General features: G+C 38.5%; 1 protein-coding gene and 1 long non-coding RNA gene across 2 annotated transcripts; one reads left to right on the top strand and one right to left on the bottom strand.

Moving 5' to 3' along the window:
- The first annotated feature begins 294 nt into the window (after positions 1–294).
- LOC132279686 (uncharacterized) lies at positions 295–3,979 on the top strand. The gene is made up of 3 exons (XM_059781714.1): positions 295–1,323; positions 2,585–2,923; positions 3,389–3,979. Exons 1-3 carry the CDS (start codon positions 1,027–1,029, stop codon positions 3,893–3,895), a joined length of 1,143 nt encoding a protein of 380 aa, XP_059637697.1. The 5' UTR covers positions 295–1,026; the 3' UTR covers positions 3,896–3,979.
- A 7,198-nt stretch (positions 3,980–11,177) lies between these two features.
- Positions 11,178–13,894, bottom strand: LOC132279035 (uncharacterized). Its single transcript, XR_009471198.1, has 3 exons — positions 13,683–13,894; positions 12,849–12,940; positions 11,178–11,440 (listed from the first exon to the last, which is right to left on the bottom strand). It is a non-coding gene; the product is annotated as an uncharacterized LOC132279035 (long non-coding RNA).
- Between the last annotated feature and the right edge of the window lie 10,803 nt (positions 13,895–24,697).

Below are 24,697 nucleotides of genomic sequence, written 5' to 3'. Positions count from 1 at the left end.
CCATGAATGGGTAATTGTAGATGCCTGATATATGTTATTCCAGTAATCAAAAAAGAAAAAAAAAAATGTTAACGGGACGGGACGGGTATAGGTATTGCCATCTCCTAACGAGGCAGGGGGACTTAAGAATTCAACCCGTCCTAAACCCGTCCCGTTGCCGACTCTTTTGGTTTGATAGTTTTATTATTATTAAATTAGATAAGAGTATGAAATATATGTTGTCAAACTCTCTATCCATAATTTACTCAAACCTCAAGAGGTGAGTGTAATCTACCCCTTTATACTTTGAACATTCTAAGTGCGGGATTACCCATGAACCCATTGTATCAAGGACACCTTTAATTGGATAGCCAAGCCCAAACGATAAACATATTCTGATGTCATATATTAGTACATTACTAATCTTCTTCCCCTCTTTCTTTCTTTCCTCCTCCTCCTTCTCCTTCTTCTTCTTTCTTCCGTTGTTTTTTTATTTTATTTTTATTTTTATTTTTTATTTTTTGGCACAGTCCATTACAAATCAAACACAGTCAAAAGTGCACATCAGGCTCTCCATACAACAGCTGCACTTACCCAATGCTAGTCATCAACCAATTCAATCACGCCATATAACAACATATCACAAAAATGAAAACGTAGAATCTCCATAGTACCCTTAATCTTTGACGTATCACGCCATGATTGGAAGAAATATTAGTCAACTCATAGGGCCTAAGTCGTTTTGGGATAAGGTGTCCTAAAATAAACGGACTATGTCCCGCTAAAATCGTGCCCACACGACAGCTACGACCAAGGAGCACCTTCAAGCAAAGAAAAATCTCTGTCCCTATCATTATTCCCCATTTTGCCACACACAAAAAAAACACATACCTGCTCCATTCAAACAAGCCTAGGGGGTTTGTTTAGGAGGAGAAGAGGAGGAAGGAGTAGTTTTTATCCCCCCCAAAGGGATTCTTCCTTCTTCTTCCCCCCCCACCTCTCTCTCTATATCTATCTCTCTCTCTCAAAACCATCCCCGCCCATTCCATGAGGACATTGTGTCCCAATCTTGACAGGGAAGATGGCTTGGATACAGTCCTCGAAGTCCCCATACCCGAAGAAATGTTCAACAACATGGGCAGCACTCTCACCCTCCGGTGGCAGAACATGCGCGCTTGGATGAGGGCTCAACGCACCGGCGACAAGTCTTCCAATGTTGGGGCTGGATCATCATCAAGCAATAATGAGTTCATGTTGTTGCTTAAAATTGTTGGTTCTCCTCTTATCCCATTCCAGGTCCAAACCGACCATGCATGGACTATGCCCATTAGAGATGGTTCTATTGTAAGCATATATATAACTTTCTCATGCATCATATTTCTCTCTCAATCTTTCAAGAATACATGATATAATATCCCACTTGTTGTTTATTTCTTGGATTTACATTTTCATTTAAATTGACCAAGTTATAAAACTGTTGGTCACGTCACCCAGAATCCTATTCTGTTTGTTAGGTAAATTCCCAATCTCTTAGAAAATGTTAACCACCAAAAGCTTAAACTAATAAAGGGTGTATAATTATGTATATTTATATGCCCTAAACAGAAAACTCTGTGTGTTATCATACAAATGACATGTTTTTGGTATCTTGTAACCATAAATAATCTATTCCTTTCACAGTGGTAAAAGAGAGTTTCTTGCTAATTTGGAGAATTGCTAACAAACTGATCTATGCAACTTTCCCAATAAAAGAGAGGTTTTCTAATTCATAATATGGTAAACCCAGTGACCATTTCTACCCACTAACTTCTAATCTAACATTCTTGTCATAAAATAAAAATAATAATAAAAAAAATTTGTAATATGCATGTAGTAGGTGAAATTTCTTCACGTTTGATCTTTCCTTTTATATTGCGTAGGCAATGAGAGAGAAAAACACCATGTTACACCATAAATATTACCAGAGAAATAGTAATATATTTATCTTGGAGAGCATGACACATGAATCAATAACAAATCTCATTATAATTAATTGTTGTATTTCTTGGATGTATATTGTAACTTAATTTGACAGCAAAGCTAAAAACTCTTGTCACAGCACCTAAAATCCTATTCTGTTTGTTAGGATTGAACTTTTAACTACTTTTTAAAAATGTTAAACCCCATGTACTCTAAAAGTTTAAACTAACAGAGAGAGTGTGTAACTTTATTTATTTATATCTAACTCAATGCGATATCATACAAAAGACATCTTTTTGGTATTCTAATTATAACCATAGATAATCTGTTCTCTTGTCACACCTTTTCTGTTTTTGGCTGATATTGTATCATTATTCATTTCACAGTGGTGAAAAAGGAGTTTCTTTCTAATTTGGAGACATGCTAAGAAACTCATATGCAAGTTTCCCAACAAAAGAGAGATTTTCTAATTCATAATATGCATATAGGTGAAATTTCTTCATGCTAGATCTTTTCTTTTTATTTTTTCCTAGGCAACAAAGGAAAGAAAAACACTATGTTACACCATAAATATAAACAAGAGAAGTAGTAATAAGTTTATAATTAATATATATATATGCCTTATGTTGAACTTTACAATGAACAGGAATCTTCAACCGCGAAATATATAGTGCAGCAGTATATCGCGGCAACTGGAGGACAAGCTGCATTGAATGCAGTGAATAGTATGTACGCGGTGGGACAGGTGAAGATAATATCATCGGACATCCACCAAAGTGACAATAGTGTGAACGCCAAACGTACGTGTGAGTTGGGTGGGTTCGTGCTATGGCAAAAGAACCCTGACCTGTGGTACCTAGAACTGGTTGTTTCCGGCATGAAGGTGAGTGCAGGTAGTAATGGCAAGGTAGCATGGAGTCAGTCTTCTTCTCAACCGTCCCAAGTTTCAAGAGGCCCTCCAAGACCCCTTCGTCGCTTCTTTCAGGTAGTCCAAACCTGTCTTGATGCTTCAATTTTTTGCGACTTGAGTAAATTAATACTCAAAAATATATCTGCATAAGTACTAGAAAAAGAGGCACATTGTTCAACAGAAAAAGACTTTAATTACATTTCATGTTACTTGCATATTTGTTGTTGTTATTTCAACATTTACTATGAATTCAATGTGGTCCTATCCATAAAATTTGATGCTTTCATTGACTTAATGATGTCATGAACCACATAATGTGCTCTAATTCCTTTTGCAATGTCTTTCACTTACCATGGCTTGTAAATTCTACTAATTTCACAACATAAACATTTTACCTTTTGCAGAAGTGGTGGGATTAATACAACTTCAGTATTCTGCTAACCCATGGATTATTCCATATAATTTGACAATTTATAAGAGTACATGTTTCTTAGCTTTCAATGAACATGCATTCATATTGTCATTTTTGGATGTCAATAGGGCCTGGATCCGAGGTCTACTGCCAACTTGTTCTTGAACGCGGTGTGCATTGGAGAGAAGAACATCAACAAAGAAGATTGTTTCATACTGAAGCTGGAGACAGGCTCGGATACCCTTAAGGCACATAGTACGCCAAACACTGAAATTGTCCATCACACGATATGGGGCTACTTCAGCCAAAGAACGGGACTACTCATCCAATTTGAGGACTCGAAACTAGTGAGAATGAAGACTTCTAAAGGAGACGCTAGCGTGTTTTGGGAGACGAATATGGAGTCCATGGTTGAGGATTATAGATACGTTGATGGTGTCAATATAGCACACAGTGGGAAGACTGTCGCGACGATTTATAGATATGGGAAGTCATTGAATCACAGGGGGAAGATTGAGGAGACATGGAGGATTGAAGAGATTGATTTCAATATATTTGGTTTGTCCATGGAATCTTTTTTGCCTCCAGCTGATGTTAAGAAAGAACAAGAACAAGATGAGCCAGGAATGGGATAAGTGAGCTAATATGTTGTTTCATGAACACACAAATTGAAAGTTGCTTGTACATATAGGTGAATTGAATTCAGATTTTCCATTTAAGATTCATGTTCAACAACTTTGGAAACCAATCTTCTTTCATTCTCTCATGAACTTTACTTCCCATCTCTTTTTCATCTTCTACAATTTCCTCTACCAGGAGAGTAAAGGATGCATTAAAAATTTCATTTCAATAAGAGTATCAAAGTCACGATCATCTTTCATTTCAAGTTAAGCAAAATAATTAATCATCATTATTTCACCCTTTTCAAAAGTTCCAGATAACATTATAATACATGAAGCATCAAATCAATCAAGAAGAATTTCCAATTTATTTTTCAATCAAATTAAATAAACTATTTATTTTTTCTTTAGCTTACACCTGCTATTTTCATATATGGTTAGTAATATTCCATTGTCTCGGAGCCGAAGATCTCGAAGGAAACCATGCGAGATCATTGTTATTCTTGGTGATCTAATTATTTATGTAGTCTTTAACTAATTTATTTATTTATTTATTATTTTTTCAATTTTAAGATATGAGCAAGGTTTTTATTTATTTATTTATTTTTGTAGGAATCCATAAAACTATCCCCACCCACCCTACCCCTTTTCCACCTAAGTATGACCTACACAACTTGAACTCAAACTTGGCTCTAATCTTTGCATTAGATTTTAGCCTAATTTGTGAAGTGTAAAATTGTAATTTGCATATTTCGGTTTCAAAACAAGTCCGATCGAGTTGTAATCTTGTTTTACTTTTCAGTCTCGAGGTTGGAAGTGGAACAACACGTGCTAACTCACTCCGAGATCAACAAGAGAAAACTTATGCTCCATTTGGTAGGAATGAATTAAGGAAGAGGTATGGAGGGATCTGAAGACAAAAAGGAAGAGATAAATTTCCTTCATTTGGTAGAGAGAAGACAAGGAGAGAAGAGAAATGAGAATAAATGAGTCACCCTTCATCCTTCACAAATTTTCTTCCTTCCAAATATGGACGGAAGACACATAGGAAGAAAGAAAATGCTATTATAAATATTTTTAAATTACAAAACTTTCCTTATAATTAACACTTTCTCTTCTGTTCTCTTCTAACAAACCAGATAAGGTATTATCTCATTCTCTTCTCATATATCCAACCAAACAAAAAGAAGTGTGGAGGAAAATTTTCCCACCAATTACAAAGCTCCACGTGTACGCAACTATATAAAGAAGCCAGCCCAAATGACAGGCCCAAAGGCCCGAGGAGAGCTCCATACGCCAAGCTAGCCTAAAAGTAACTCACAGCCCAAAAGGGCAATACGAAGTCTTGACGTCATTGTAACGACCTGAACCCGTGAGTCCGAATCGCTATTCGGATCTTTACCCAAACTTGAGGACGCATAATAATTAAATAGTCATTCACGTTCTTAAAAAAAATCTCAATACATTAAGTATGATTTAATAGGACATAATGAAGTCAAATAATGGCTAAGTAATGGATAAGGAAGGAACATAAATAAGTGGCGAACTAAAGGTTGAAAATAATCAACAAGTGCATAGTAACAAGAACGATCAACGCCTAACACCTATACGTCGACCAAAATAGGACTTTCAGTTGACGTATAGGTCTCAGACATCGACCAAAAGTGAATTTTTAGTTTATTTAATTGTTCAACCAAACCCACCCAAATCATCCCAAAATCAACTGTAATGTTTCTCATTTTTCGGGATTATTTATTTATTGCCTCGTTTTTCATGTCAAGCACCATTCAACATGCCATGTGAGTTCCGAGAGTTGTTTGGGGCATTTCTTCGAGTTTGTGACTCTTAGAAATGCATTGTTAGTTATTTTAGTATTTTTCAGAATTTTGGGTCGGGAGTTCCCGTTTGGACCCTACGTTTGGATTTCTCGTGCTCGGGACTACCTTTTGGGATCTTTGCACTCCATTTTTATTTAATGCATATTTATGTGATTGGGTGCTTATGTGCTTGATTTTATCATGTTTTGGGTGTATTTTGCAAAAAGTGACAATTTAGATAGTTTTGGTCCAATGACTTAACCATTTACACAAAATTGCATGACCACATTTTTTTGGGTCATTTCGTTTACTCTTCAGCTGTGACTTCTCTCCTTTCTCTCTATATTTTCTTATCTCTTTTGATCTTAAGCTTCAAGGCTTAGATCCATCTCCTTCCACTTGGAATTTGAAGTTACCATAAAAGACAATATTGGAGAATGCGTCGAGAGCTTCAATTTGATAGGAGCAAAGTTCAATTTGGGTGCTCTTGAGGATTTCAAATTTTGGGGAATTTTGAGGCTTTTGCATTAATCAAAGGTAGAGTTATCTAATTGTCAAATCCCTTAGGTTTAGTAGTTGATTCTATGTTTTTCCCCACCTCTTACTTATTAATTTGATGCTTAATTGAATAATTATCTCTTAGGGTTACATATATGGAATTGTTATTGCCAATTTCCATGATTTATGTGACTATGTGGTTAAATGTTGCAAGAAGTTTAAATAGCATGTTGCCAAGGTGTTATGTGAGAATTCTTGTGTCTTAAAGCATGCTATATGTGATGTAGATATGTAGATGGTTTATATAATAACGTATGTTGTGTCTTATGGCCTTGTATGAATGTAAACTGTTTTAAAGTTGATAAAAACATGTTGGTAAGCGAAAGGTTTCTTAGCATGATATCCATATAGCATTGGCCTCATTTCATGATCATTTATGTGGTTGTATGAGGAGGCATGTGTGTGTGGGAACATAAAGAGGTGCAAAGTTAGATTTGAAAAGTTTTGGGTATAGGTTTTCTTAAACTCGGTAGTTGGGGAGGTTCCCCTGGAGGTGTTAGTTAGTTAATAGGGATACGGGAGGTACATGCAAGTGATTATGCGACCTCGGGCCCCAAATGGTAGTTGGGAGGTACCCTTTGTCAGGGACGACTAGCAAATCCTCCCTAGGGATGTCGGAAGTCACCTAATGTCTAGCTAATTAATATGTTTTCGGGGTGTGTAGTGTTAGTTGAGTGTGTGGGTGTAGGTAACTGGCGGGAGCATTACTCATTTCATGCATTGCATTGCATTATTTTGACATTGATGGTTAATGATGAGTTAAATGCAATATATGAGATCCCATGCATGTTCCCGCCCTTATTCCTCCTTTTTTTGAGTGTAAGGCATGAGATTATCTACATTACTTGAGGAGATGCCATTTAGGCAATCTTTACTGGGCCTTGTGCTCATTCATCTACATTTTTTAGGTCACGGGAAAGAAGTGGTGGATGATATCCCTCCACAAGCTTAGATGGGGCTAGAGAGATCGCTTTTGACATTCTTTGTAACCAAACTCCATTTTTGTAAACCCTCGGCAAATGACATGTAATTGCCTTTATATTGTGGCTTTGTAAATATAACCTTACCCTTTTGGGTCATGTTTAAGTATATTTTGGATATGTATATGATGACAATGGATTCTTATGATTTAAATGTTAAAGGAAGAATGATGAATGAAAGAATTTAAGTACTTTTGTGTCACCATGTTATTAATTCTAGATATTGGTTTGTCATCTATATTGTAGACCATTTGTGAATGTTTCTAGACAGGTTCATACCATACTTAGGCTCACAAGTGAGCCCGGTCACGTTCAAGGTCTTAGGTACCATAAACCTGCACATTTTCCAACTCCCAGGGCCTGTCGGCCGGTTGATGATATAAGCCAGCCTACCTATAGTGCAATTTGGACGCAGATAGAGAGTTGGGTTTTCAGATTTGTCATTTCAACAGGCTAACCAACACTGTCAGCCGACCGACCCTCCAGTTTTGGTTGGCTAATACGGGGCTGTCAGTCGGTCGACGCAACCTAGTTCACTTGCCTACTCATTCAAAGATGCTATGGCACACTACAAACCATAGTATGATGTATTGATTATATTTCAACATTAGAAATGACACTAATACCCTTAGATGACCTTAGGTTCGAGTAAGGACCCGGATAATGATCCGGACCCCGGGTTTGGGTCGTTACAACAACCACTAAAATTGTAACGACTTGAATCCTGAAGGCCCAATGTGTGAATAGATATAGGGAAACCCTTATAGGATTGCCCAAGATTAACGTTTTTTTTTTTTTTTTTTTGAACAATACCCAGTAGACTACCCCTGTGTGGTAGTCAACTACCCTAGAACACTACCCCTATATGGTAGTCAATTACTCCTAGCAGAGTACCCCTGTATGGTAGTCAAATAACCTTTAAAGAATAATTGGGTGCATTGGAACGCAGGCCAGGTGCGTTTGAATGCTTTGGGCATACTTTGCACCCCATTCTGGAAACACCCCTGGATGAAAATTCTAGACAAAATAATGCTGAAAATGCCCCTTTTAATGGTCTTTCACTTGAAAAACCTGTGGTCATTTAGGCCATCCAAACCCTATCCCAAATATACACATTAACATAGAAATATTTGTTGGACCAAGAAGGGGGGGTTGAATTGGTTTAAGGAACTTTCTTCTTTTTCACATGATCATAAACATGATAACATAGAAGATATGACCCAGTACAATTAATCAAATCACATAAACACAACATATACAAGGAAACCCTATGAATAAGGAAAAACCTTGGTTCTTGGCCTTAGCCAATAAAAGCCTCCACTAGTTGTATGTATCTTGTTATACACTCAGCTATCTCACTCTCTGCACACACCCTTACACCAGAATAGATACTAACTTTCACAACCAATACACACACACTAGCTCATCAATAACACTTGCTGTATACAAGTAGTTACTCACTTAGCTGCCCCACTTTCCAACCACCTTGTACTCACTAGGACACTGACTTTCACTCCCTCTACACACACCTAAGATCAACAATGTGCACACAGGCACTCCCCCAGTCCACAGCCCCTTTGCTTGAACACACAAGCTTGCAATAGCTTAATCAACAATGAATAGAGGTGTCAACACGCCAAGTACAATATACTTAAGCTGGAACACAAAATAAGAGTGAATACACGCAGCCTTAAGTACCACACCACAAGAAACCCTAGCTTCCACTTCACTGCAACAAGAAGGGTAGAACTGTCAATACATACTACAGCTTTACTTGATGCTCAAACTAGGTTTCCACAGCCTTGACTCAGTCAAATACACTTGCTTGAGTAGATTATACAAGTAGATAAGCAAGGTAGAACAATAACAGCTCCCACAAGGCAAAAACCCTAAAATCAAAGGTAATGAAGTAACTTCACAATGCAGCTCCAAGAATGGCCTGCATTGAACTTCCACAACTCTGTATAGCCAAAATACTCTTGTATAGAAGTCTTCCACAATAAACTCAGCAAGGTAATACAAATGTAGTGCACAATAGAACAAAACCCTCAAAGTAAGGGTAAAGAAGTAACTTCACTTTCAGCTTCAGAACTGACCTACACTTGTCACTCACAGCCTTGATATCTTCATTAAACTTTGTTCAACAAGATTCACAGTGACAAGAGCAAGGTAAAATAATGTCACTTCACAAAAGGCTTAAACCACAATCTCAAGGGTAGAATGGTCTGTTCATAGTATAGCTTCAGTTCAGGCCTGTAAATGGCTCCCTCTGCCTTGTACCTCCAAATTACACTTGTTTAATAGTTAAGAACAATTTATAGAGCAAGTTACAGCAATGAATGTTCACAATCAGGTTTAACCTCACCAAACCCTAGCTTAAAAGCTTTCAAGGGTAGGTTTGTAATTTAACCATAGGGACACCTTCTTGGTTAAATTCAGCTCTCTAGACAGATTGAAATCTCAAAAAAGTACATTCATTTTGGTCTCTCGAGAGTTCTTGAAATTTCAGCTCATTTCAGCCTTTTTGCTTTTTGAAAGAGGCACACTTTCAAGAAAGCTATAGTAGCCTTTATATAGTGACCTTGTTCAAACCCTATTGTAGATAAGGCCTTCTCACTATATCCAATGAACATACGCACACCTTTCTCTCTGTAGGACCACAATGCCATGTGGCAGTAAGCTATGCCAACCTCATTTATAAACAAACTCTCACTCAAATACTCTTTAGCTGTCACATGATGTACACTAGAAAAATGCTGAACATTATCAACCAAATGTGGACTATTTTATACAATGCACCTTCAATAGAGTGTTTCACATTGTCACAAGAATATAGCTTAACAAATATACCCTCAAGGTAATTAATAGAATTACTAAAATACCCTTCAATGAACACATCAGAGAACTTTGTTGCAGCTTGTATATTTAAATGTAACTCATGAAATTAAGCCAGTGATGTAATGTACTATTCCCGGCAAATGCAATAGGATCACACACACATGTAGAAATTCTAGAATGCCCCTGTGACTGTGTGAAACTAAAACATGGATGTTGAACCTTTAATAACCCTTGACATTGAAAGTGCAAAACACTTGATCAAACATGAATCAACAATCTCCCCCTTTTGCACTTTCATATGTTAAAAACCCTTTGAACCATTTCTCCCCCTTTTTGACATTGGAAGTCAAAAGGTGGATGGGATTAACAATGAAGTATTGAAGGCCAACAGTTTTTAACTTGAAAGTATCAGAGCAGATGAGATACAAACTTTGAAGTAAGATATAGGAGAATTCTGGACAAGGATCTGCCAAATTAAACACCATACTTGCTGAATTGATTTTCAAATCCTTGGTTTCATTTTGATATTTAGATTCATTTGAGAGTGGTATTGCAGAGTAATTTCCCTCTTCATCATTTCCTTCTTGAAAGGACTTTAGATTCCTCTTACTTCTGGATTTCAACTTTGGTAGGCCTGTGGAGGCTTTGAAACCTTGTATTTTTGAGGATTCAGCAAGTTTTCCTTTTCTAGAGAAACCTATAGCTGTTATGAAACTCTTGTAACGACCCAGATTTCTCAACCTGGTGCGTTAGTGATGAACCGGAAGTTGACTCGATAACGGACCCGAAATGCGGAAGCGAAAGAAGCCAAATGACCTCAAGAGATGTACGTCATCCCTAAGGCCCCAAAATGACTCTCCATGAAGCCACGGAACTCAAATGAGCCAAGCAAATGAAGCAAGAATGCCTAACCCGAAAAGAGATGAACTAAGGGCAAAATGGTCATTTCTCACTGAAAAGGTTGCCACCGTGCACACCATTGGAAGGACAACGAAAAATGAACAAAATGAGACTCAAGAATCATCTGATTCTGAGTCCAGGCAGAAAAGATATGAAATTCCAACACCCGATGCGAAAGTTATGAAGCAATGACTTAACATTTTCCAATATTTTCATAATAAACTTTGAAAACAAAAGTGCATAGAAAATGAGATACATGTCATTGGCCTCCGGCCTCATCTCATACATGTTAAATACATTGAAAAGAGTGCACTTACGTACACCTTACATATACGAATCAACGAATACAAGTTTAAACAAATAGGGCTACAAAGAGGCATCTTATGCTAACACTTGCATAAAATAAAAACATAGAAACTGTAAGCCATCCAAGGAGCAATGGAATCTTCAAATCTTGAGTCCTGTACCTGAAATATGCCCCAGTATCGTAGGGGTGAGTAACATAAAGCTACTCGTGAGAGATGAGCATGCATCGACCTAGCTTTTTACGAAAACAACAAGTGTGGGTCATGCCACCTAACGTCTATGTTCAAAATAAATCTATAAGGTCATTCCTAAACTACATTTGAACATTAAAACGCAAATTATGATATCGATGCAATTTAACCAATAATGGAACTTCCAATACAACGCATGAAGCATGCTTTCACAAAGCTACATCTTAAGCTCAAAATAGGAAATCAAATAAAGAACAAGAAGTTACGATATCACCTAGTTATCAACTTGAAATGAAATACGAAATCAAACAAAGTGGATACTCAGACGTCACGCCGGATCAGACCGACAACATAGTTACTTTAGGGTTACTAGCCCATGGGTAAGCTCCCTATGTGCGCATTAGACTGTATAGAGGGACAATCCCCCGTACTAGAACCAAGTCCTAGCCGTAGCCAAACAACGACATCCCCAAGTTTCCAAAATCAACAAATTGTGCAACAACGTATATATATCAACATGTATATACAAGATATCAACTATTTATCAAGCACAATCCAAATTTTGGAAACTTATACAATACATGCTCAAAATTCACAAGTACTATGGCATGTAAGATGTCAAATACAAAGTGTGCAATTCCTTACATATAGCAATAATATATTCAATAAGGAAAAACATATTTTCATGAATATAAAAGTAACAACTATGTTATCCAATAATCAAAAGTAATCAAGTGAACATACATCAAATCCAAATCCATGATTTAAATATAGAAACAACTTCCAAAATGCAATTAAATCCATGGAGTAATAAAGTAGAATTTAATTAAACATAAATAGTTAAATTCTCTAAATTCCAAGTTAATCCAAATAATCTCAATTTAATATATATTGAAAGACATGCCATGATCATCATATATATAACATCAAATGACAAGTTAAGTGATTAAAACACTTGAAACAAAATTAATCAAACTAATTAATTAATTTTCTCTAGATTTTTAAACAATTCCAAATGCCCTCAATTTAATCTATGTTAGAGAATATGCCAAGGCCTATTTAAATACCATATTACAACTTGATTTAATACTTGATACAACCATGTGAATTAAACTTTCACTAAAGATAAATATTAAATAAAAGTTGTAATTATTAATCAAATGATCCAAATTTGATATATGTTAACCAACATATCTAAGCATAATTTCATAGCATGTTACAATTCAAATCAAAGTTATACATCATCATAAATTTTAAATCTTATACAAAGAAATAAAAATTACTAACTTTCTAGATTTGATACAAGGCATACATATATGTTGTATAATTATGGCAAACACACAATACAACACACAAATAATCCTAAAACATTCCGTACCTCAATTGGAATGAAAATTCCAATTACCACCGAAATGAAATCGCCCCAAATTTTCGGTCCGCAAAACAGATTTTTCAGCTTGCTACCTTCAACTTGTAAAATTCATAAAAAATTCAATTCTAACCCAAATTGAATGAATCCAAAGCCCAATGAAAGCTTAAATACTGTAATTTGATAATATCAATTTAGTTTAACAAAATATTTTCCCAATTGAAACAGTTTTGACCCACAACTTTGAAACAAATTCTGCCCAGAAAACACATTTTCTACTTGTAGCTTCCAACTTTGAAAATTCATGAAAAATTCATTTGACATCCAAATTGGGCAAACCTAATTTATTTTGGAAGTAAACATATGAGAGTGTAAAACTAAAAATTTAAGCCATGATCCAATGTCAAAAGGTTAGTGAAATAAATCATCTAAAAATATGTTTTCCAGCTGCAATAAAAACATGGACAGTAGATAGTTTCGGATTTTTAAAAAAATTTAGAAATGCTCTAAAATCATGAAAAAATTCTGAGTATCGTAAAAACCATGGAGGAAGTTCCAGTAAAAATTTCAAGGTAATTGAAGTACCACAACTCTATATAAAAATTCATTTCCAGACCAAAAAGGAAAAGCTTCAAATTTCCAGCAACTAGCTTGCAACTTCAAAAATTCATAACTAATTGATTTTAAATCCAAATTACATGAAACCAAAACTAAATGAAAGATAATTTGACAAGATTAATTTCAAGTTAAAACAGTTTAAGGGCAAAATACAAGTCATTCTCTTCCATGCATGTAAAACACTCAATAATGACATAAAAATACTTCAAAATAATAGATCAATACCTCACTAGAGAATTGAATCTCTAGATACCAAAGTAAAACTAGGAGTTAGGCTAGATCCTTCATGGGTTTTGAAAAGGAGAGTGGGAGGAGCCTAAAGTATTCCAAGTTCAAAGTTCTAAGGTGAGTGAAAGGGCACCAAAAATGAAGTCAAAGCTACTAGTCAAGCTTTTCTCCAATGGTAGTTTCCTTAGGGTTCTTGAGAGGAAAGTGATGAATGAATTAAAATGTGTAAACCCTAAGCTAAATTGGTGGGCTTCTCCACTCACTAGGTGCTCTTGCACTACCTCTCACACACACACTAATGCAAGACTAAAGGTGAGTCCTACACTTGTCATGAATCCAAGTAAGCTTCCAAGATTAAATATTAACCCTACACTTGTCAACCATCCATGCCAATAAGTGCACCAATCCTTACAACAAGTAGGTGAATCTCCACCCTCCATGTGTCATGAGATTAAGCCTCCAAGTGGTTCCACCACAAAATCAACAAGTGGCACCATAGGAATGTGACACTTGTCACATTTTTCGAAAATTGCAAAAAGGTGATTTTTGAAAATATCTTCCAATTTAATTTGCAAAATGGTCCCTAAGACGAAAAATAATTACTTTACTTAATTACCCAAAAACCCCTCAAGTTATGGATAATTGCAAAAAGTCTTGTTTTCATGGCTTTTACAAAGAAAGTAAGCATTTAATATACATTTCTACAAAAGTAAAAATGTAGATGTCATGGAATTTAAATATCATGGACGTATGCCAAGCCAGAATCAAATCCGAGCACAAAAAGTGAGGTTAAGTAAGGAAAAATGAAAAACGACTAAAGGACGAAAAAGGGAAAAGACGAAAAAATGAATAGTGTCAAAAAAAAAAAAAAAGTGGAAATGACTCGGTTCTCAAAGGAAGTTGTCAATCCAAAGGAAAGAGTCTCAGAAACCATTTCCGAGCACTCGAGACAACACTAAGAGGCGAGAAATCGAACCCGAAAAGGAAAAGACAATGAAAAAAATTTATCCGCAAAATTTAAAGAAAGGGAAATAAATGAAAATGACCGGGTCATTACAACCTTCCCACCTTAAAGGGATTTCGTCGTCAAAATCCAGCCCTAAGAAACTAAAGGTGAAACTAGGATAACTACGGAGTACATCTCCGAGTACCCCACATAACGTGCTACAAAAGCAATCCCAAAGCTGAAAGACAACGTACAAACCAATGTCATTCGCACCCACGTGCTTACGACAGGACAACCTCTCAAAAGGAAATTGACCACACGGTCACACGATTAGTCAAAAGTCACACACAAAGAACCCAAGGTTGGACAAAGGAACGAAAGACAACAACCATAAGCATTCCTCCTGATGAACCATCATACCGATCCAAAAACAACCACCAAAAGAACTCCAAGATAACCACGTATCAAATCAGGGTTGAATTGGGCTAAGGAACTTTTTTCTTTTTCACTTGATCATAAACATGATAACATAGAAGATATGAACCAGTACAATCAATTAAATCATATAGACACAAGATATACAAGGAAACCCTATCGAAAGGGAAAAACCTTGGTTCTTGGCCTCAGCCAATAAAAGCCTCCACTAGTTGTATGTATTTTGTTCACACTTAGCTGTCTCACTCTCTACATACACCCTTGCACCAGAATAGACACTTGCTTTCATAACCAATACACACACACTAGCTCATCAACAACACTTGCTGTATGCAAGTAGTTACTCACTCAGTTGCCCCATTTTCCAACCATCTTGTACTCACTAGGACACTGAATTTCACTCCCTCTATACACATATAAGATCAACAATGTGCACACAGGCACTCTCCAGTCCACAGCCCCTTTGCTTAGGCACACAAGCTCTCAATAGCTTAATCAACAATGAATAGAGGTGTCAACACACCAAGTACATGATAAACGCCGAATATTGCATATTCAAGCGCCCTTAGCTGCATTAGTTAAATCCATCTTTTGATTATTCTTTGTAAGTTATCTTTATTTGCACACTTTTATTTATTTTCAGGTTCATTGGCCAAAAAGGAGCAAAAATGGTGTTTTATCAAATCTTGGAATAGCAATGTGCTCAAGGCTAAGTTCTGGCAGCAGCAGAATCTGACTTTGCTCGCCATTTTTGACCAATCAAACTCAAGAACTGGACTTCCATTTAAACATGACATATTTAGAGCTTCGATTTAACTTTCAAAATCTTTAAACGGTTCATCATTTGGAGTTTGGAACAAAAAGTTATGGCTGTTCTACCAAAGTTGTGCAAAGCCGGTTAAGAGCAAGGAGCTCACTGGACTAACTTCGAGCACTCGAAGTCCTTAGTTCGAGCGCTCGAAGTGCTAGTTCGAGCGCTCGAACTTCGGGCGGTTCCTCTCCGAGAACCATCACTTCAGCCCACTTGCACCTTGTTTCTCTCATCTCTGATTTCCATCTTTATGGGTTGGTTGGAGATGTCTTTTGGTGGATTTCTGTGCCTTGTTTGGTGGAGGGAGATGCCTATACAAAGGAGGGGAACCACACAAACAATATATATCTCATCTTTGTAAGATTTGTGGAGAGAGAAAGAGGAGAAAAAGAGAGAGTTCTTGAAGCCAAGGAAAGGGAGCTCAAAAATGGAGGTTCCAGCCCAGCTTCTTCCTTCTTCTAAGGCTCCCATGGGTAACTAAACCTCCTTTTAGGGAGGTGATGAAGTCCCTCCCTTGTAAGCATGTCTCAGTATAGTTCTATTTTGGGGATTGCAATGTATAATCTTTGGTCTTTTCATAGTCTAGAACATCTTACCTTGTGTAATGGATCTTCATGTATGTAAATGATTAATGTTGAGTCAATTATCTATCTTTGATGGCTTATTCTTTTAATCATGTTGCTTGCACTCTCATGGTGACAATGGTAGTGAGATCATGGAATTGTTTTAATGGCATGGAGTTGGAGGACTTTGATAGATCATTGCTTAGGTGAAACCTTTGATGATTTATTCTTATTTCTTGCCTTCATGTGCTTCATCATTTTATCTAGGGCTTGATAGTTTTTCATTCAAGTAAATGTGGTTAAGCTACACCTTAGTTAGGTAGTCTAAACATGTTAACCTTTGATGGATTATGCTTGCTTCAGATTTAATGAGTTTCTTGAGGATATTATAGCAACCAAGTGTGCTATGTATCATGACCATATATATATATTGTTTTCCCCCAATTTAGCTCTAATCTAACATGTGTATAGGGATGGAGGTGGATTCGCTTCCCTAGTCCTCTTTACTTGTATTTTATCTCCCTTAAACTCTTGCAAACTTTTACTTTATGCACTTTAATTTCATAGCTTAAGTGACAACCAACAAATCCTCTATGAACACCTCTATCATTCTAAAAAGACTCTAGACATTTAGGTTGCCATAGATTAGCGCAGTCCCAGTGGTTCGACTTACCTGACCAATAGCCCTATTTTACAATGATTCGTGCTATTGCGAAGGTTGATTTATAATTGTAATCGACTCAACCGATCAATTTTTGGCGCCGTTGCCGGGGACTGCAAACGGTTTAGCAACCGAAGTTCTAGGGATAATTTTAGTTTGATTGTTAATATTGTGATTTGTGAATATTTCTTGTGCGGTTTTGACGATCTTTGTGTTTTAAAGTGTTTGTGAGACTCTAGGGACTTGATGCTCGCCGAGGGAAAGCTAGCAAATTTGTAAGTCTAAGGGACTCCAGGTAAGTTTCTTGACCTTCTAGTTTCGAATTTGTAATATAATGTGCATGTGTTAACCCTAGTAATAATTTAGTTTTAAAGCCCTGGTTGAGGCTCTTATCTTGTTTAAATTTCGTGTACAAGCATCGGTCCTTGTCGTGGCCATATAAATTCTGTCTTGCTAATTGAGGAGAATGGGAACATCGTATGTGGAGTTGGGAATGATGAATAGTAGCATTGATAGCATTATATATTGTTGATGTTTGGCCGTAGATCGCTCTCCCTACCAATTCTTGACTCGCCAGTTGACATAAATTCACTTGAAAGAACGCTTAGACGAAACCTTAGGGAATCTTCTAGCGTAAGAGAGCTGGAAACTGAATTTAACACAATGGCTGAAAATGTAGGAGATGCCCGAAATGAGGGAATTAGGGCCGAAATTCCAAATGAAGAGCCAATGACTCTCAGGGACCATTTCATCCCTACTACATATGCTTCACCTTCATGCATAGTGATGCCAAACATTGATGCGGCTCAATATGAGATCAAATCAAGTACCATTCAAATGCTTCCATCTTTCCATGGCCTTGATAATGAAGATCCGTATAAGCATCTTGATGAATTCCTTGAAATCTGTTCGACCATCCGGTTGAGAGGTTTTCCTGAAAATGCACTCCATCTGCATCTTTTTCCATTTTCTTTAAAAGATAGGGCAAAGTATTGGTTAAACTCACTCACTCCAAATTCTATCACTTCTTGGGCTCAATTACAGCAAGAATTCCTTAAGAAGTATTATCCGGTGAGTAAAACCAACCAAATGAGGCGTTCCATTCTTAGCTTTTCTCAAACGGATGGAGAACAACTCTACGAGACTTGGGAAAGGCTGCAAGACCTTCTTAGAAAATGTCCGCATCATTTGATTCCAAAATGGCAATTAGTGTAAGCTTTCTATGCTGGCTTAACCGAACCCCATAGATTCATGGTTGACTCTTCTTGTGGCGGGATGTTCATGTTCAAGAATGCAGATGAGGCTTGGACCCTATTAGAGAATTTAAGCGAAAACTCACTTCAACATAATTCTCGTAGGGCTCCGACCTCAACCAATACAAAGAACACCAACCCGTGTCAACTAAAATCAATAAGGGAGGAATTATCCCAAGTGGATGCCATAGCTCATAAATTCTATCAATTGATGGCACCACATCTCTCTCATTCATTATCTCAAAATTCGGCAAGTTCGGTATGCTCATCATGTACTACTCCTTTCCATCTCACGGAAGATTGTCCCACACCGGAGCAATATTCCAATCCAAATGAAGAACACGCTCATGCCATGTTCTCAAGATCCGGGAATAATCCCTATTCCAATACCTACAATCCGGGATGGCGAGATCACCCTAATTTTTCGTGGCGGCAACAAGCCCCACAAAACTCCCAATTCCAAAATCAAGGGCATCAAAATCAGCCCCCTCCTCAATTTCAAAATAGGCAATTTCCAGCCTCCTCAAGCTACCATCCTCTGTATAATCCAAATGTCTCTAATCAACCTCCGGTCTACCCAACTGATGAAATTGTGGCTGCAAACAAGCAAATGATGGAGTCATTAAACAAGCAAATCATGGACTCCAACAAGCAACTCTTAACATCTTTGCAACCTACTCTTCAAATGGTTCACTCTCATACTCAATCCATAGCTAAGCTCGAGAATCAAGTGGGCCAAATAGCTAACTCTGTGAACCAATTGCTTCAAAAGGACAAGGGTAAGCTTCCCGCTCAACCATTTGAAAATCCTAGAGGGATGCATGCGATTGATGAAACCCTTCCATCGAGTGGGCCGAGTCATAAGCATGTTCAAGCGATTACCACCCTTAGGAGTGGTAGAGTGGTTGACAACAAGGTTGATGGAGACAAAAATGGAAAAGAACCTCCTTTGAGAAATCCAAATTCAAGCTCTTCCAATCAAATTCCAAGCTCTTCTTGTCCAAATACCATTCACGGAAATCCCACACATGTTAACCCAAGTGTGGAAACTACTTATGAGCCAAAAGCTCCGTTTCCGCAACGTCTTCAAGAGTCAACACACATTGGGAACAAGAATTGTAAAATTCAAGACATGTGGGAAGTTTTCAAGTAAGTGAAGATCAACTTGCCCCTCTTAGATGCTATCAAGCAGATTCCTCCCTATGCGAAATTTCTCAAAGACTTGTGTACTCAAAAGCGCACTTCTAAAAGTCATTTGCCAAAGAAAGTGAGGTTAACTGAAAATATTAGTGCTATCATTCAGCACAGCACTCCTCCAAAGTATAAGGATCCGGGTGCCCTCATAATCTCTTGTGTCATTGGTGACAACAAAATCAAGAGGGCCCTCCTTGACTTAGGAACTAGTGTGAATTTAATTCCATACTCAGTTTACTTACAGCTTGGCCTGGGAGATTTAAAGCCGACTTCCGTGGTTTTGCAACTTGCTGATAGATCGGTCAAGCATCCACGAGGCATTCTTGAGGATGTTATCATCCAAGTGGACAAATTCTACTTCCTGGTAGACTTTGTGGTTCTTGACACGGAACTGGTCCACGATCCAAAAAAGCATATTCCAGTGATCCTTGGTAGGCCATTCTTAGCTACGGCTAATGCATCAATCAACTGCCGAACCGGGGTGATGGACATTGCTTTTGGAAACATGCAAGTCAAACTCCATATCTTTCATGCAACTCAACATCCTTCCAATGAAGATGATTATTTTCTTGTTGATGTCATTGATGAAGTGGTTGAAGAATCTCTCCCCTTCATTCTAAGCAAGGACCCCCTTGAGACGTGCATGTCTCATTTCGACTTTTTAAACTTTGATATTGACCAATCCATCCAAGAAGTTAATTCTCTGCTAGATATCGACGCTATCACGGATTTCCCCCTTGGAAAATTCCAAGAGAGCCGCTTCCTCAGCTTTCCACTACTCCTCCGGCTCCGTCTTTGAAATCTCCACCGCTACTTGAGCTTAAGCCGCTCCCGGCCTATCTCAAGTATGTATTCCTTGCTTCAAATCAAACTCTCCTGGTCATCATTGCATCAGATCTTCTAAATGACCAAGAAACTAACCTTTTAGCGGTGCTACAAGAGCACAAAGAAGCTATTGGTTGGGCAGTGGCTGACTTGAAGGGAATTGACCCCTCCATCTGTATGCACTGCATTCATATGGAGGATGATGCAAAGCCTACTAGAGAGGTTCAGCGCCGGTATAATCCTAACATGAAGGAAGTAGTAATGAAGGAAGTAATAAAATTGTTAGATGCGGGAATCATCTACCCCATCTCTGATAGCAAGTGGGTAAGCCCCACATAAGTTGTTCCCAAGAAATCTGGTCTCACCATTGTTGAAAATTCAGCGGGTGAGCTCTTGCCACAATGAACCACCACCGGGTGGCGTGTGTGTATTGATTACCGAAAGCTCAACTCGTTAACTAGGAAAGATCATTTTCCATTGCCATTTATTGATCAAATCCTAGAAAGGCTAGCCGGCCAAAGTTACTATTGTTTTCTCGACGGTTATTCCGGCTATAACCAAGTGGCAATCGCCCCTCAAGATCAAGAGAAAACAACATTCACATGTCCCTTTGGAACTTTTGCATATCGACGCATGCCTTTTGGGCTATGCAATGCTCCTGCAACGTTTCAAAGATGTATGATGTCCATATTTTCCGATATGGTTGAAAAATTCTTGGAAGTTTTCATGGACGATTTTTTTGTCTTCGGCTCCTCCTTTGATTCTTGTCTCAACAACCTATCTCTTGTACTCCAAAGATGTAAGGAGACAAATCTAATTCTAAGCTGGGAGAAGAGCCATTTCATGGTCCAAGAACGCATTGTTCTAGGTCATGTTATCTCTAAACGGGGAATCGAGGTAGACAAGGCAAAAGTTGAGTTAATTTCTAACCTTCCTCCTCCGAATTCCGTCCGTCAAATCCGTTCTTTTCTCGGCTATGCTGGTTTTTATCGCCGCTTCATCAAAGACTTTAGCAAAGTCTCACGGCCCTTGTGCAACCTCTTAGCCAAGGATGTTCCATTCGATTTTGATGGAGCTTGTATGGAAGCTTTCATTAAACTTCGCACTCTCCTCTCATCTGCCCCAATAATGAAACCACCTAATTGGTCTCTTCCTTTTGAGATCATGTGCGATGCATCCGACTATGCATTAGGCGCGGTTTTGGGCCAACGTATGGACAAACTCCCATACGTCATTTATTATGCTAGTCAAACTCTTTCTGATGCTCAATTAAATTACACAACTACTGAAAAAGAGTTGCTAGCTGTAGTTTATGCCTTAGACAAATTCCGCTCCTATCTTCTAGGTTCCAAGGTCATAGTTTTCTCGGATCATGCCGCCCTTCGGCATTTGCTATCAAAAAAAGAGACCAAACCCCACTTGATTCGATGGATACTCTTACTTCAAGAGTTCGACATCGAAATTCGGGATAAAAAAGGGGCAGACAATGTTGTCGCCAATCATCTCTCTCGCTTACTCATTGAAAAATCGTCCGATTTCGCTGTTGTCCGTGATTCTTTTCCAGATAAGCAACTCTTCCAGATTTCCCATGCAAATCTTCCATGGTTTGTGGATATTGTTAACTACCTTGCGGTAGGTAAAATTCCAACTCATTGGTCCAAACAAGAGAAGGACCGGTTCTTTTCCCAAGTCAAGCACTTCTTTTGGGAAGATCCGGAGCTATTCAAATACTGCCCGGACCAAATCATTCGGCGATGTATTCCCGAAGTTGAGACTACAAGCATTCTCAATTTCTCTCATACTCTTGCTTGTGGAGGCCATTTTAGTGCCAAAAAGACCGCTCACAAAGTTCTTCAAAGCGGATTCTATTGGCCCTCCTTGTTCCGAGATGCATACAATTTCTGTAAATCATGTGAAAGATGCCAAAGGCTTGGATCCATGTCCCAAAGAGACATGATGCCCCTTAATCCCATATTAATAATTGAAATTTTTGATGTGTGGGGAATCGACTTCATGGGACCATTTCCATCTTCTCATGGCTACGAGTACATCCTTGTAGCGGTGGATTATGTTTCCAAATGGCTGGAAGCCGCGGCCACCAGAACCAGTGATCATAAAGTTGTGATCGAGTTCATTCAATCAACATCTTTAGTCGTTTTGGTATGCCCCGAGCAATCATCAGCGATGGCGGATCACATTTCAGAAATCGTTATCTTAAATCCGTCCTTTCTAAGTATTCTGTCATCCATAAGGTTGCTACACCTTACCATCCTCAAACGAGTGGTCAAGTAGAGGTGTCTAACCGGCAGATAAAGCACATTTTGGAAAAAAACGGTTCGCCCGGACTGCAAGGATTGGTCACTAAGACTAGACGATGCACTTTGGGCTTACCTGACGGCTTATAAGACACCCATTGGCATGTCGCCATATCGACTTATCTTTGGCAAAGCGTGTCATCTTCCAGTAGAATTAGAGCACCGTGCTTTTTGGGCCATAAAAAGGCTAAATTTTGATCTCAAACAGGCTAGCTTTAATCGTGCTTTGCAACTGAATGAACTTGAGGAAATCCGAAATGATGCATACGAAAATGCCAAAATCTATAAGGCAAAGACTAAAGCTTTTCATGACAAGCACATTGTTAGCAAGTCTTTCGCCCTGGGACAAAAGGTTTGGCTTTTCAATTCCCGCTTGAAACTCTTTCCCGGTAAACTTCGGTCAAGATGGGATGGTCCATATATCGTCACTACTGTCTTCCCTCATGGAGCAATCAAACTCTAAGATCCGGCAAGAGGATCGCTCTTTAAAGTTAATGGCCAACGGCTTAAGCCTTGCATTGACGGCATAGTCCCAACCCGAAAAATTAAGGAAGTCCTCTTGACAGACCCAATTTATGAGGATTGATGCCTGTTCTAGCTTCGTCTAGCTATCGACTTTAAATTTAGCACAGTAAGAGAAGCACTTCTTTCTATTTCCAGACTTCTCTACATTTTCATTGCCTGGGCTTTGAAATTTTCTGGGAAATTGCTAAGGAAAGCCAAAATTTAACCTTATCTGGAAATATCTTAAATTATGTCCAACAATTCAAACTGGTTCTCTTAGGCTTTCTACAACCCTTGTTTTCATACTTGGAAATTTTCAGCTCCATCCGGCAATTTTATTGGATTGTTGGAGTGCTTCACATGTGTATGACCTCTATATCTTTTTTATGCATTATTGGAAAATTAACTCCAAATTCCATTCATGCATTGAAGAGATGTTGGCAAATAGGCAATTTCAGTCATTTCACCCAAGCTTTGCTCCCTGGTCAAATTTCGAGCACTCAAAGTCCAGGCTTAGAGCCCTTGAAATTTCTAATTTTCAGTTAGGAGCCTACTGTCTCAAGTTCGAGCACTCGAAGTCCTTACTTCGAGCCCTCGAAAGTCCATCGAAGCTCACTGCCTAAACTTTGAACGCTCGAAGTGCACACTTCGAGCGCTCGAAACTCACTGCCTTAAGTCCGAGCGCTCGAAGGCCTAACTTCGAGCTCTCGAACCCCCCTTCCCCAGTTTTTAAATCTGATCTCTCCCTCTCCCGCATCTTTCTAACTCCATAACCCACGACCTCCTCCCTCCATTTCCACCTTTTCTCTCTCCCATTACTTCTCTCCTACCTCCCCCACTCCCTCCATCACCCACAACCACAACCTCCACCTTTCCACCTTCCTCTCTTCCTCCATTAACTCCTACCTCCCCCACTTCCTCCATCACCTACAACCTCTACCTTTCCACATTCCTTTCTTCCTCCATTAACTCCTACCCACATCTCACTCCTCTCCTTCTTCTTCATCCATCCCTTTATATATGACCATCACCCCCATTAGTCCTCCTCATTCCACCGGTGCCTTTTTCTACTCTTCTTCCAAGGTATGTCTCTTCCCTCTTTCTCTTCAATCTCTGTGTTTTCTTATTACATTTGAGGAGTATGGGCATCAAATCTTTGGAGTTTAATTGTGCTTGTTGCTATGCTCTATCATAGAGAGCATTGTGTTTGAAATTTTTTGGGTTTCTTCATAGATTCCTCTCATTCTCACATCCTTTCTTTCTTTATGCATACCAGGTGTTCGCTGAAATTCCCCAACCAAGTTTGCCTCTCCATATGTCTCGTGCAGGACCTTCCCGTCGTCCTAGACCCTTTGAGGATGTTCCCGTCGTTCCTTATGAACAGCCCCGAGCCCCTTGGCTCGACAATGAGCTCAATTATGAGCTTCTCTTCCCGCTCACGGGTGCCTTTGACACTCATCCCACCACTTCATGGGCTGTCGCCGAGCTAGTTAACCGGCGTCTTC

The sequence above is a fragment of the Cornus florida genome, unplaced genomic scaffold (genome assembly GCF_030987335.1).
Source record: "Cornus florida cultivar Cherokee Brave unplaced genomic scaffold, ASM3098733v1 CherokeeBrave_3.0.0_Hap2_Chr10, whole genome shotgun sequence".
In the NCBI taxonomy this organism is placed as follows: Eukaryota; Viridiplantae; Streptophyta; class Magnoliopsida; order Cornales; family Cornaceae; genus Cornus; species Cornus florida.
This window is presented reverse-complemented; position numbering and strand designations above follow the sequence as displayed.